The sequence below is a fragment of the Perognathus longimembris genome, chromosome 15, assembly GCF_023159225.1.
Source record: "Perognathus longimembris pacificus isolate PPM17 chromosome 15, ASM2315922v1, whole genome shotgun sequence".
Taxonomy (NCBI): domain Eukaryota; kingdom Metazoa; phylum Chordata; class Mammalia; order Rodentia; family Heteromyidae; genus Perognathus; species Perognathus longimembris.
The window spans coordinates 47,556,809-47,572,241 of record NC_063175.1 but is presented as its reverse complement, the minus strand read 5'-3'; the positions used below and the strand labels follow the sequence as shown (position 1 = coordinate 47,572,241).

General features: G+C 46.9%; 1 protein-coding gene across 3 annotated transcripts in view; it reads left to right on the top strand.

The window, feature by feature from the left end:
* Positions 1–15,433, top strand: part of Alpk2 (alpha kinase 2) — a 107,193-nt gene that overhangs the window by 55,837 nt on the left and 35,923 nt on the right. For all 3 annotated transcript variants that reach the window (XM_048363515.1, XM_048363514.1, XM_048363513.1), the window contains one exon: positions 12,076–15,427. In XM_048363515.1, coding sequence (XP_048219472.1) covers positions 12,076–15,427 — 3,352 coding nt within the window. The remainder of the gene's footprint in view (positions 1–12,075; positions 15,428–15,433) is intronic.

Below are 15,433 nucleotides of genomic sequence, written 5' to 3'. Positions count from 1 at the left end.
GAGCCCAAGGGACTCTTGGTGTGTTAGAACAAACTGGGAGAAAATACAAGTCTGGGAGAGTTTTCCTTATTCTGCTAGCCAGCTCTCCACCTACCAAAATGTGAGGTAGCTCAGACACCCCCTTCAGGGGCAAGGGAAGCAGAACTGAGGGGGTGTGGGATTCCAAGTTGCAGGATGAGAAGCAGGTTCATTCAGAGAGAAAATGTTGTTAGTCTGCCCTCATTCTCCCGAGCCCTGTGTGTGACGAGGGCCCCACCAGAATACAAGTCTGGTTCCAGAAAAAAATAAAGGATTACATTTACTCACAGCCCTGAGATACATTACATGCCAGCACATACAGACATCATGTCAGCATGTGTCATGCCTTCCTAACTCAGGTCGCTGCACTAAAACCCCAACATTTCTTCCTTCCTTGGCTCCAAGTTCTTCCCAACCTACTTCAGCCTTAGCTTCTTTACAAATCCTTATTTTTGCTTCCATCAACCAGAAGGAAGTTTAGCAAGGAGGTGGCTCAAGCTACAGAGCACTTGCTAACATTTGCAAGGCAGGTGGTTCAGTCCCTTGCATCAAGCAAGCAAGCAAGCAATGCGAAGTGTAATATCTTTTTTTTTTTTTTTTAAAGGAAGGAGGTTTATTTGGATGGGTCCATTAAAAGGAACTTCCCTTCAATTTTTAATGCAATCTCTCTGTGCTCCTCTCCCCTTTATCCTTCATCTTTAGCGAAGTGTAAGGGGTCTCACCTTAACCCTTCCCTGGCCTATTGCAAGTTGACAGCTCTGTGCCCCTAGAAAACACAGCGTGGCCGCCCTTAGCCCTGGTACCTTCAGTTGGTACCAGTTGGTACCTTCAGTTGGTATGGCTGTGCTCATGTCTTCCGGGTGGTGTATGTTTGAAACTTTACCTGATCATGCTTCTTCAAAGGATGAGGAGAACACGCGTTTTCCTATCTCTCTAGCCCAAAGAGAATAGAGGCGTTGGCTTAGAGCAAACAAACAAAAAGACCAATGGACCAGAGCACAAAACCCTGTGCTGCCTGGTAACTTCCCAGGCAGGAAAGCAATGTCTCCATAGAAGTAAGGAGAGAGGGAGAGAGAAGGAGAGGGGAGATGAAGAGAAAGAGAGAGAAAGGAAACAAAGAAAACCCAACTCTGAGGGCACATAGCTCTCTTGTCAATCTCCTAGAGGAGATATGTACTCGATCCACACCAGATTTGTATGTTCTTTTCATCCTTTGGTAATGATCGTCCGTGATATGCAATCTGCTTAATATTTATGTTTATATTGAGCTTTTGCAAGCACCAAGTATACCATCTTCATTGTGCACGTTGAAGCCCATGCTGAGTAGGCAAAACACCAGCATAGTAACCGTGTCAAGTATTTCCTGTTTCTAAAGTTTACACGAGCTTGCTTTGTACAAGGTATTATTGTCAGTGCAGTACCGTAATTGCTACTACCTTGGTTTTGATTTTGCTCACAGATTCTAGAAACTGTACAGAGAAGTATTGATTTGGAAACACTCCCCTAGAACCTGATTAAGATTTAATTTTTCCACTTACCATCCAGTCTGAACTGTACAGTGAACTTTCAGTCTGTGGGAAGTAAACAGTCATTCCCATCATCCTAGGTTCATAGTCTAGAGCTTCCTGAAGCTCTGTGAGCTCTTAGGAACGGATCATGGATTCAATGATCTGGAGTCTGGAGCCCCCTGAAATTAGAACTATTATGTAGGCAAAATGAGATTCTCTGGGAAGAAGCCGTAACTTTCCTAAATCTCTTCAAAGCCCACTGCACGCCACAAAGGCTTAAGTAAGTTAGAGACACATGGCCACTGATGTTCTGTTACATGGCTGTGATGGTTTTCATTGGCGTGGACCAGGTGTTTGAGCCTCTGGAAGGCTCAGGATCAGTACCAGGGCCCATATGCCAACACAGTGTAGACTACCAAAACAACAAGGTTCCTCATGCACAGGGCAGGAAGAAGCAAGACATGTGGGAGGCAGAAGAGCTAGCTAGGAATCCAGACATCCTACACCAAATGGTCACCCCTACTCCAACCCACAGTGTCTCCCCTACTCCTCTTTAGGGCCCCTCCGGGCTCATTCCCAGCTTGTCTGTGTGTGGCAATGTCTTGTGTCCTTTCTCCTATCTGTTCTCATAGTTGCCAGAGCAGAGTAGGTCTAGAAGCTTTTGGACCTAGGAAGGAAAGTACACTCCCAGATGAAGGGAGAGGCTTCAGCCCCATGGTAGTGTTTGTGTGCTCACAGCAGCAGGCCACAGAACACCAAGCCAGAGATCCTGTCCAACACTCTCGCTTTACTGTGGAGAAACTGACTCAGGAAGAGCCCGTGACCTTCAAAGCCACTTTCCATGTAGCACCAAATATGAGACCAAATTTAGGTTTTCTGAGTCCCAATCCTTTTTTCCATTGCCCTAGTCTACTTTCTTTTCACCTCCTCATCCAAGTTGTGGTCTCTTCATAACGGATGAAAAACAAGACCAAAAAACAACTCCTTCCTAACCTTCCCTGTCACCCTTCCCCCCTTACAATAGACTACTTTGAAACATTGGGTAAATTCCCTAGCCCTGTTATTCCTTGTGTTTGCCTATCTCCCATTATACTTTTCTGTAAAAAAAAAAAAAAAAAAGACTCTCCTCAACCTTTTTTTTTGTACTTACACTGGGGCTTGAACTTAGAGCCTTGTGTTCGTGAACTCAGAGCCTTGTGCTCTTGCTTGGCTTTTTTACTCAAGGTAGATTCTCGACCACTTGAGCCACACCTCCAATTCCCACATTGTTGCTGGTTAATTGGAGATAAAAGTCTCTTGGATTTGGTTTTTCCAGCTTGGCTTTGAACTGATCCTCAGATTTCAGCCTCCTGAGTAGTCAAGATTACAGGCATGAGCTGCTAATGCCTAGCCTCAGCCAATTCTTAGATGCAGGATAACTGAGATAGATACAGGCAGGAAAGGAAAATGGCTATTTTCCAGACACATTGTACAAGAGAATAGACAGAAGAAGGGTCATCTTCTGTGTTGGAATGGGCAGTGTTTGTCTCCTAACACTCCCCCCCAACCCAAAGACCTCAAGTCCTACCTTTCTGTGCCATGTTATGAGCATTAACTGTACAAAGGCAGGTGGAGCACTTAACACAGCCTGCCATGTGACAGGGGCTCGGTGATTGACAGCTCAGGTACCCAGCATGCATCACATAAGATGCACATTGACACAGAAGCTGATGGCTCCCACCTGCTGGGAGTTAACAACACCCTGTGATACCCAGCCCACCCTAGAGCCTCCAGGGCCCTGGGAAAGGAACGAGTCACGGAAAACTTGTTCTCGCCCAACAAAGAGGTCAGATGTGTGTCACAAAGCAGGACTTTCCCAAGAAATCCAGACAGGATGTGACAGCAGCAGGCCAAAGCTTGCTTGTCTCCCGAGAGGGAATGGAATGGAGTAGAACTGGTCAGGTACCAACCGTGTTCTGGAATTGGGGGCTTTCCACGAGTGTCATGTGAGGTACCACCTGCGACTTATTTTAACTTTCAAAGTCTTTAGGTGAAGGTTCTTTCTGGACAACCAGGCAACTCCTAAAAATAAACTCAAGTTCCTGAAATATTCCAGTTTGCCTTTAAGCGTTCTTTGGCAGGAGGCGAGGCTATCTGTTTTCAGTGTTGCTGCTCCAGGTGGTATGGATTTGATCTATCGAGTGACCAGATGACGCCGTGCCTGCCAGGAGGGCTCAGCAGATCCTTAGGAAAGGTTAACCATGGGCAAGGCCAGGGGAGCCCAGGGCGGTTGAGATCTGGAACCATCTCATCGAAACATTCCTGGAACAACAGGGGGAAATTGATGATGTGTAGACAACCATGAAGGACAAAGTGAATCAGTCCCGATAAGGAGGAAAGAATCTTAAAAAGAACCCGAGGCAGAAATTGGGAGGGTTGAAGTTCAAGGCTAGACCAAGCAAAACAGTAAGCCCTTCATCTCAGTAAGCCAGATGTGGGGGTATATGTCTATAATTCCAGGCACGTGAGAGGCTAGGTAGGAGCATTGTGATCCAAGGCCGGCCCTGCCCCAACCCCCCCCCCCCAAAAAAAAAGCTAAAGAAAAAAAGAGCTAGGGACATGGTTTAAGTGATAGAGCACCTGCCAAATAAGTGGAAGGCCCTGAGTTCAAACATTAATATTGTCAAGAATTAAGTAATTAATGAATGACTAAAGTTAAGGGAGTTAGAGAGAGGCCATCACTCTGCGGAGGACATGTTGGTCTCTGGAAATTTTGCCCTGCTGAAGCAGATGTCCAAGTGCTTCGATTCTACTGGCCCTGGGTGGTATACTTGGCCTTTTGAGCCACGGCTTCTGTCCTTTGGTGATCCATCTCCAATTTCTCTGTTCCCCCTCCCTGTTCTACTTCAAGTTCACCTTGCCCTGGGCCCTTGGCATTTTCTCCAGGCCCATGAGCTCCCTTCCCAGGAGCCACACCTCTTGCCCTTTGTGACACTGTCCCTCTCTCTAATCCCTGTCATGAACTGCCCAGCACCTCCAGAAGGCTCCAGGGTGAACCTCCCAACCCTCGTCTTCACTCTTCATCAACAGGCTTTCCTCGTATCCATTGGAGATTTTGACACTGTTCACAGAATGATCAGTTCTCAGTGGCTAAAACAGAAGGCTTTGGTTGGTCATAAGAAGTGTGAGGTTTCCTTGTCAATCTAACAGCTCAATAAAGCCAACAAGTCCCCAGCTTCTTTCACCCTAGCCACAGTCGGCTGAGGTGGCTTTTTCTTCTTGTGTGGGTTGTTCGGGACTGAAAGATGACAGTAATGTCATCCATCGCTTTGGGTGAAAGGGAGGAGAGGAGACACCGGTACCCGCTGTGGTCTGAGCAGGTCCTCTAAAAGTCCACGCATTAGAAATTCCCCCAATTCACCTGTTAATGGTATTTGGAAGTATGTAGGGTTCGATGGAGACATAACGATGCCCAATCCCTGACATTTGTGGCTTTTACAAAAGGAGGACAAGAGATCTGAGCTCCCATACCTTACTGCCTTCTGCCATCTTCTGCTACAACAGGAAGGCCCTCCCCAGATGCCAAGAAGATGTCAGCACTGTGCCTTTAGATTTTTCTGGACTCCAAAAATGTGGCCAGATAAGCTTACGTTCCCCATCTTAGGTGTTTTGTTACAGCAGCAGAAGGTGGCCTAAAACAGTCATACCTTACACAGGAAAGTAGTACTTCCACAGAAAGTCCCTGGGTGTCTGATTAGCCCCGAGTATCTGATTTAGCACTGCAGGCTGCTGGATGGGGGTGTAGCTGTCCAATCTTCTTATTTGACATGCGCAGGAAAGGGGTTGGGGATGTTGTAGAGTTAGTCAGTCAGTGGTATGACCATACCTGCCCGTTCTGCCCAGTACAGAATGTCTCTGAGATGCTCTGACATGTTCAGGAATTTTTCTAAGAGTTGATATGAATAATGATATGAGCACAGCCCCTGGTTCTGTCACAGCAGGGACACTGTCATTAGAAGAATGGAACACCTCCATGGTGACCCATACTCTGTCTCAGAGCCGTGCGATTTGCAAAGTTCTTTCTGTTTTATCATTAGCAACTTGTCAAAGACCATTATTTTTTGCACGCACACGTGTGTGTTTAACTGGACTTACAGGCTCTTTGAAAAGAGGGTTTTTAATCTTTTACCACCTTCTGTCCTTAGTGACTCAAACTAGTGCTGTGGTCTTAGCTGACCTCCGGTCATGATGAGGAACATAATCATGAACATCACTGTGCGGACAGGCCTGTCTGTGGTGGGCATACTCAAGGAGCAAAGCTAACAAACGAAAACAATGTGTTTGTGGGTGGAGACAGAGGTAGGTTGAAGAGGATTTTAGTTGGAAAAGGGCATTCTGGAAGGGTGTACATTTTCAAGCTTCATGCATCCTTCAAAAACAGGTTTGAAAGTGTTTCTCAATTTTGTTTACCATTTCTGCTCCTTGTATTGATTGATTCATCTGTTTACTCATTCAGCAAAGCTATTCAAGGCCCTTCTCTATGCCTCAGAAACGAGTAGGGACCCAGGGGGAAGCAGACGGATGGACACATGGCCATGTTGTGTGGATGGAGAACTATTGCTCCCTCACACCAAAGTCTCCCAGCTCACCAGGTCTAGGCTTGCATTATGGGGGGAGTTTACGATCCCTCAGGAGGGTGAGATTTATTTTAACATCTCTGTGTAGAAAAGCTGGGTTCAGAGGTGAAGGGATGGCTCAGTAATAGTGAATTCATCTAGCAAAGAAAAATGGGAAAAAAAAATCTGGGTTGAAAGGGCACTGTAGCCAGAAAAACTGGGCTTTAAATCCTGCCTTAATGTTTATTCCAGGACCCTGGGGAGATTTCTAAGTCCTGAACACCAGTGATCTCTTGTATCGGTCCTCACCTCTGAATCCATCTTTCAACATACACTCATGGTAACAGAGTTCCATCATTCCCCTTTGAAAACAAGGGTCTGCTCAGCCCTGAGTCTGTATGTGACCTTGCAGACCTAGACTAGTGCTAACTTTTTGGCAGTCAACGGTGTTTGAAGCACTGTCTGACATACTTCCCCGTATCCCCTAAACCTCTTGCTTATAGCAACACCTGGATTCCTTCCATGAGTTCTGAGTGGTCCATACATGGCTAAGGCCAGGCACACACAGGACAGTTGTTCCCTCTTGCAAGGCCCAGCCTGCATGGCCCATGCAGTCTAAGGCCTTAGTCTCTGCCCTTGCCAATGCCTAGACTCAACTGTATGACTATGTCACTGGATGAGACCACCTGGCTCCTGGTTATCTACCAATCACCCAGAAATTGCAGTTGGCTAACCAGTGACTTGCTCTGCTGCCTGGTGGTCTCATCACACCTTCTCCAAGTAGGATTGAACCCCTTCAGAGTCTGTCCTCCCTTCCTGTTACTTTCCGTTAAATGAGGCTACAAGTTTCCTTCTGCCTTACATTACTCTTCCATCATGGTTCCTCTTTATGAAAAACTTTCCCTAAGTAACCGACTGCATGGGTTCTGTCTCCCGATAGGAGCCCAGGTATTCGGTTCATTAGTGAGGAAGAGCAGTAGCATCTTTATTTCAGATTTACTTCTTGGGTCAAATGAGGAAGTTCCCATAAAGCTCGGGGCTCTGCTCACTGGGGCTGCTCTAGTTCCTCTTTGCCTTAGCTGCTCTTTTCTTTTTACAGAGAGCATGAGAAACGAATGGCACCGAGTGCCTTCTGGGTAACAGGCAATCTTTCATCCACTCAACAGGATGGTGATGGCATACATGTGGTTAGCCTTAAAAGAGGAGACAGAGAAACTATTTAAAGTTACCTGGGATCTTTGTGCCACAGTAGATTAGGGCTGAGCCATAGTGTTAGGCTACCAACCATGGTCTACACACAATGGTGGGCTTCCTCCTAGACCTCCAAGTGGCCCTTCTGTTTACCTGAGTGAGAACAACAAATTTCCTACATAACAAACCCTCCTCTCCACTCACTCAGATGAGAACAGCCAAACAACAACCCAGCCCTTTGATGGAACTTTTACATCATGACTCAACTGAGATCTACTCTCCAAAGGAAGTTTTGACTCACTGGACAGGTGTGTCTGTGGCTACCCGCTCTTAAGAGCTGGCCTCGGAGTGACACATATAGGTTGTTCTTGGAACTGATGCTGTTAGCCTTGACAAATAGAGACTGAGCTCTTAAGGTTTCCCATTGTTGATGATCAAATTGATGGGATTTCATACCAGCAGCGGATCAGTTACACAGCTTGATGCTTGAACCTAATTTCCAAAAGGCAGTCATCTTTGAGTTGTCACTGAAGCTTTCTAGATTCTAAGAACACCACGTGGTATTCTGTAGATGCTCACTATATGTTTGCCAAATGGCAAACAAGTTTACCTGGCCAAGGAGTCACCATATGTCATTATCCTGGGGCTTTACTGTGGGATTTAAAAATAAGAATTTATTTTTAAAGCAAGAAATGGAAGGACTGGATATACCTCAACAGTTATATGACTGTTTCATAAACCATGGTGTGCTATGATGCTAGTTTCTTCTCAGTAGCATCTGGTTACTGTTGGTAGGCTAATCATCAATAAAAATAAGAAGAAAAAAGGATCCATCTCATTCAGTGTCATTGCAGCTTTTAAAACAGAGCCCTTTGGTGGGCTGGGGATATGGCCTAGTGGCAAGAGTGCCTGCTTCATATACATGAGGCCCTGGGTTCGATTCCCCAGCACCACATATACAGAAAATGGCCAGGGGCTGGGGATAAGCCTAGTGGCAAGAGTGCCTGCCTCGGATAAACGAGGCCCTAGGTTCGATTCCCCAGCACCACATATACAGAAAACGGCCAGAAGCGGCGCTGTGGCTCAAGTGGCAGAGTGCTAGCCTTGAGCGGGAAGAAGCCAGGGACAGTGCTCAGGCCCTGAGTCCAAGGCCCAGGACTGGCCAAAAAAAAAAAAAAAAAGAAAATGGCCAGAAGTGGCGCTGTGGCTCAAGTGGCAGAGTGCTAGCCTTGAGCAAGAAGAAGCCAGGGACAGTGCTCAGGCTCTGAGTCCAAGCCCCAGGACTGGCCAAAAAAAAAAAAAAAAAAAAAAAACAGAGCCCTTTGGAAAGAAATTGCCAAATGCCTGGCAGAGAGTTCTCCACGTGACAGTTCCTCCATGACCTAATGACCCTGTCGTGACAGTGATACCTTTAAAGGGTGGTAGGGGTTTGGGCAGGATACAGAGGCATAAGAGAATACGTGGTGTTTTGGGGTGTTCTTTCTATAGATCTCAACCATGGCCAGGAAGTTACCTACACTTTGCTTAATAATTAGGCATGTTCGTGCCATAGCTCATTATATTATTATTTTTTTAAATCTGGCCTGATGCTAGTGACTCGAACCTATCATCTTAGCAACTCAGAAGGTTGAGATCTAAGGATCAAGATTCAAAGCCAGCCGGCCAGACAGATCCCAAGCCTCCTATCTCTAATGAACCGGCGAAAAGCTGGAAGTGGAGATAGGGCTCCAGCCTTGAGTGCAAAAGCTAAGGCATGGCTTGAGGCCCTGAGTTCAAGCCCCAGTATCAGCACCAAGAAAAAAGAATCTGAACTAAAGTTGCAAATTAGAAGAATATGCAGAATATTCAGGTACAGGAGGGAAATCATTTTGGAGGGTAAAAATTGCCCATGGCTAAGTTACAAATACTATATATTTCATTTGTTATTGAACTCTTTGACACTTTAACCGAGTCTTTTTTCTTCCTTGTGAGAAATTATCTTTCTTGTTTTCCCATTTCCCTTTGAATATGGTGAGGAAGACAAAAGGGTTTAGAGAGTAAACATCTTTCCTTTTTAAAAACACCATAAATTTTTTTTTTTTTTTTTTTTTTTTTTGGCCAGTCCTGGGCCTTTGGACTCAGGGCCTGAGCACTGTCCCTGGCTTCTTCCCGCTCAAGGCTAGCACTCTGCCACCTGAGCCACAGCGCCGCTTCTGGCCGTTTTCTGTATATGTGGCGCTGGGGAATCGAACCTAGGGCCTCGTGTATCCGAGGCAGGCACTCTTGCCACTAGGTTATATCCCCAGCCCAAAACACCATAATTTGAACCAGCATGCTTTGGGCTAAAAGTCTCATATATTCCCTCTCTCTCTCTCTCTCTCTCTCTCTCTCTCTCTCTCTCTCTCTCTCGCAACCAAAGCCTCATGCTTTCACTTGGCTTTTTCTGCTCAAGGCTGATGCTCTACCAATTAAGCTACATCTCTACTTCCTGATTTTTGCTGGTTATTTAACCAGCAGATTTGTCTGCCCAGGCTGACTTTGAACTGTGATCCTCAGTAGCTAGGATTACAGATGTGAATCACCTGCATGTGAGAATAGAAGTCTCTTTTCAATAGGGCTGTCCAAACTCAGAGAGACAAACAGCACATTTTCTCTCATATGTGGAAGCTAGATCTAAAATACATCTAAAATGCATCATAACCTATACAGGACTCTAGGCATTCACATACAAACGCAGTCAGACTAAAGAAGGATAGTAAGGGAGGAACCCAAGGCATAACTCCTCCAAACATTTAAAATCCTGTTCATTGAAATGAATCTCAGGAAATGGAAACATGTTTTTGGTGGTGGTGGGGGGGGGTTGTTGTTGCTTTTGAGGTTTAAAAAAATATTTTTAGGGAAACAAGAATGGGTGCAGAAATGGAGAGAGGAAGAGTGAATAAATGCGGCCACGGTATTGGGTATGCACTATGCTGAAAATGAAAATGAACCGTGCAACTTGTGGGTAGAGGTGGAAGGGGAGAACTAGGGGAAAGTGAAGGAAAGGGTGACAAAGAAATGTACGCATTACCTGACTGATGAGATGGTGGCCCCTCTGTATACCATCTTAATAATAGCAGTAAAATTATATTGGAATAAATACAGAAATAAAAATAAAATAGAGCTTTCCCCAAATTAGGAGCAGATGAGAGTCCAAACACCTCCAGATAGAGAGGATCTACAGGGTGACTTTGGGAATAGGAACTATCGCTGTTGCTATGCATTTTATGCATCTATTCTTTCAACAAATACTGAGCACCTACTGTGTGCTTAGCACTGTAACAAGCCTTGCATACAACATAGAATGGGAAGAAGGCCCAGCAGAAGACTAGTTTCCTGTTGTAGTTCTCTGCTACACTGCGTTCCCCTAGAACATGTTCAGGTGCATAGGTGGCATTCCATGTTGAGTGACTCAATAAATGATCCTAAGCCTTTGGGGGTTTCTACTGAATTTCTTATTGTTTAGTTAGTATTCGTATGTTGGTGAAATCTGAGTTAAATAGATTTCAGGTTAACCTCAAAGGATACAGTGAGAGATGAATGACTGACAGGCTTCAGGAGGGCAGCGAGAGTGGTAGACACATTATTTTAGTGCTTCCTACTGAGATCAGGCTCAGGTGTTGCCATGAGGTGAAGCACCATTCTTACGTGGGCATTATGGAAATTAGCCTCATGGCTTTGGAGCTGCCTGAGCTCATGAATATTTCAGCTCTGTCTTGTTACAGGAAGGGAGAGGGGGGGCTGTACTCTCCCCTTCCCAAGGCTAGTCCTCTGCCCCTGCACATCAGAATCAGGCTCTCCAAAGCAGGGGTCCTGAAGACAGCGCTAGAATGGCTAGCCAGGAACTCGCACCTGTTTCCTTCTCCTTGGAGAGACCTAATTTTGTTTTGAAATAATCAACAGGCAAGGAGTTTCAAGACAAGAATGTAGTCAAAGAGATGAGGGCTTCCTTGATCACTATTTAGTACCTTGAGGGGTTCAGTCTTCAATTGAGAGTTCTTTCTATTTGTCTTCCTTTCCGTCCTCCTTCCCTTCCTTCCTCCTTTAGATCTCCCCATACTCACTTCCCTCCCTCCTTCCCTCACTTCCTTTCTTCTTTCCTCTCTCTTTTCCTTTCTTCATTTCTTTCGCCCTTTCTCCTTTACTCCCTCCCTCCCTTTCTTTCTAGTTTTCCTCTTCCCTCTTTTCCAACAACCTAAGTGTTCCTGAACGCTACTTTTCATGAACATAGCTGCCTGTTTAAATGCCAGAGACATTTCAGGATGTTTGTGGAGCAGAGATAATGAAATCATGGCTGCTTCATTATTTCATTAGAGGCAGGCTCAAAGGACAAGCCTCTCTGTTATTAACAACATTATTAACCAACAGGTCATCATATTTGGGGGACAAAATATGTTCGTGGATTGCTACCTTGTTAAGTACTGCGTATTTCACTTGTAAACTTCATGTGAGTTATCGTTCTAGAAAGATGAGTTATTTGATCAATATTTCCATTCACTTTTGTCTATCATTCAACAAATAATTAAATTAATGATGACAGTAAGCATCTCCTGTGACACTGATGGCTGGATTTATGGTTCACTAACAACTTGAGAGTGTTCAGGGATTCACGTTCCTATTTTGGTCATTTCTACTCCTGTTCTAGTCCCTTATTATGACAGTCATGGAGGATTAGCACTCCTAGGACTGTCCTATCGTGGCTTTCCCAGGAACAACTCTATTAATGCCACCTTTCACCTTCCTAGGTGCAAATTCCAGAGAGAGGTTCTTCCAGCCAGATGCCACCTTCCTCAGATCCGCCTGCGGAGGAGTCTCCCTCCACCGGGACCACAACGAATCTCCTCTCCAACTCAGAAGGAACTCACAAGGAAGAGCCACCACTGGCCCAATACCTGGAGTTGGACAACTGTACTCGAGACCCATCACAGACAGAAAAACAAGACAGAGAAGGCAGTCCACCTAGCCGGACCTGGGCAGACCTAGGACATGAGCTGAACATCCCAGAAACCAATGATGAAAATACGTACCCCGCTGCATCCGCAACACCTCCCCCCCAGGAGGCCAGCCATGCCTGCAATGAGCCTGAGCCTCTCTGTATTGCTTCCCAGGAGCCCCTAGAGGCTGCCCTGCCCCTGGCCAATCCATGCGGTGAGCCACGGGGCCGAGACGCAGCGAGCATGACGGAGTGTTTTGAAGCTGGTGACCAGGGCACATGTTATGATACCATGGATCTTCCTGTTGGAGCACCGGTTGATAAATATTTGCCTCAAGAAATTTGCTCCATGGACTTTGAGCGGACAGAAGGTCAAAGCAAAGTATGTGATTTATGTCCTCCCGATGACAAGATACTGGCAGTTCTGCCTCCGGCAGCAGCTTCTGAGTCGCCACAGTCCACGTGTGAGAAGAGCAGGGACAGAAACTTGACCACGTCCCCCCTGTGGATCAGTGCTTTCACCTGGGACATGTCACAGGGGGCCAGCAAGGGTGTCCCAGGGGCAAATCTAGCCGAGGTGGAGGACTACCCCTCCATCTTGGCTTCCACAATCCAGGCTGTCCAGGAGGGGTCAAACCCCTGTTTCCCAGAAGGCTTTGGGGCAATTCATCCCCTTCCTTCTGAGAACGAGTCCTTTGTGTACCACCACGAAGGAGGCAATGAGATCCCCAGGCCCAGTACCCCCCTTGTCACGGACACGCCTACCAGGCACTGTTCAGTGCTGAAGGCCCCACGAGAGAGGCCAGCAGCAACAACTGCTAATTCTGAGTGTCTCCAGGTGGCCAGGGAAACTGAGGACACATCACCTGTTGCCATTGCCTCCAAAGTCTACCCAGCCAAATACTACACTGTTTCAGTGTCTGAAGACAGCCAATTAGATGGGACTGAGGAAAGTTCACCTGAGGCATCAGATGTAAACCACTACCAACCTCCTCCCAGTGTAGAGTCAGGTCATATTTTAAGTGGTTCTATGACTGAATCCACCGGAGGGCTACTTTGCCTGACCCCCAGTGTTCCAGAAGTCTCTGGTCTAGAGGGAGAGGAATTTTGTAGCAATTCTCCTCTTCAAACCGATGACCAGTCCTTGGATGAGAGCCAGATGGGGTTTGGAGCAGATAACGGCTTTGAAGAAGATTTCCAAGAAAAAGGAAGTGAAAGGAAGCAGAGAACCCAAGCAGACAGCCTGCCCTACCACAGTTCCCTTTCTGCACCTGATTTCCAAGAAAGTTTGTCCCAATCATCTGCTGCGCAGAAGGAAGACACCTTAGTGCCCTCAGAGCTCTGTCCAGAAAATTCCAGGGAAGAGACAGGGTTCAGCTCTTCCCTGGAGCCCACCGTCCCCGTGGTGGCAGAAGCAGTCATGGAAGAACACATCCAGACACTGAGCAATGTTCCATCTCTCTCTGAAATCCTCCTAGGGGAGTCTCGAGCCATCGGACTAGGAAATTGGGGAGCAGGTAACAAGGTGAAGATTATAACCCTAGAGATTCCGGATTCTGAAGTTTGGCCCTCAAGGCAAGTGACAGACCCTGACTGCAAAGAGACAGAAGTTGGTTCCACAGTCCTTGGCAGGGCCTGGGCTCTACCTGACGTCCTGAAAGCAGATGCTGCTGGGGCAGATCCAGTCCCCTGGGGGGACGTGGCAGGGGCTCTAAGTCCAGTCCTGGGTAACAACTGGAAAATGGGCGAAGGTGACACACCAGCCAGGATCAAATATTGGGGTAGTCTTTCTTCCCAGGGTTTGAGCCAACCCAGGTTCCTGGAGTCATCAGTGGATCCTGTGGAGAAAGAGGAATTATGTATCATAGATTCCCTATCCCAGGCTTCAGAAACGGAAGGGAAAGGCGATGCCAGCAATGTGAGTCAAGAGCAGGGAGAAAATCAGCTCAAGATAGATAATTCTACCCACTGTAACCAGTGTCTGACCTTCCCTAACATCTGGGAATCCTCTGTAGATCCAGTTGATGAAACAGGAGAGACGGAGTATGCCGGGGCTGAGGATGCAGAACCTTCGGCGCCCATAGTGGGGGCCATTGGAGAGCGGAGTGAATCCACTGGTGGAAATGTGGGTCAGGGAGTGCAAGTCCCACCTACCCTTCTGCAAGTTCCATGTTCCCCAAAGAGTGAGGAAACCATTCCAGGTGAAAATAGAACCAACCAAGACCAAGTCGTCAGGGAGAGAGGAGAGGCCGAACTGAGTCAAAATGAAGCCCCTTGGCAAGCCTCACATTCTGAGGAGGGTCTGCAAGGGACTCCACGTGCAAGTGGCGTGGGCCAAGTGCAACGAGGCAATGGCGGAAGCTCAGGGGACGCAGAGCAATCCGAAAGGGACATGGCTGAATTTCTTTCCCCCTCTTCACCTCTTTCTAGCTGTCCTGCAGGAATGACTCGTGAACCTGTTGAGGTTGAGACTCACTACCCCATAGGCCCAATTCACGGCCAATCTGCAGTTGATTGTGTTGAGCCCAGGAACCATCAGCCTGTATTTTGCAATGCAGGGGGAAGGGGAAGTACTGAGAAGGAGCATGGGAAACATGTGCCCCCTTGCAGTGATCTTACGCCATGGCCTTGCCATTCATCTCCCCAAGGAAACGTCACAGGCTTTTCAATAAGTCAGAGCATGGAGGAACTGAAAACAGAGGAGCTTCAAATTGGGGAACCCAAGGCCCCAAGTTCATCTGGCTCCCCAGCAATGACCTTGGCCCTCCTTTCAGGAGAATGTGAGTCAGAGAAAGCCCCCGCGGTCCTCCTGGACCCATGTCAAAAGGGCTCTCTCCTGGGAAGTGGGAAAAAGTTCAAGGAGAAGGAGAAGTCTAGCCACATGGCTGCCCAAGCTGGCAAATTAGCAGGGGCCCGATCGTCAGCGGCTAGGTCAGAGGAGATCAAGAAGAAGCAAGAAACCTCAGGAAGTGGCCATGTAGCTGAAGGAGTAAAGAAGAAAATTCTGTCCCGGGTGGCTGCCCTGAGATTGAGATTGGAAGAGAAGGAAAATGTCAGAAAGAACTCAGGTCTTCCTAAAAAAATACCTAAGCTGGAAAAATCATTATCACGCACCACTGAGAAAAAAGAACCCAGAAAGGCACCTTGCAAAAGAGAAGGAAAAGGTGAGG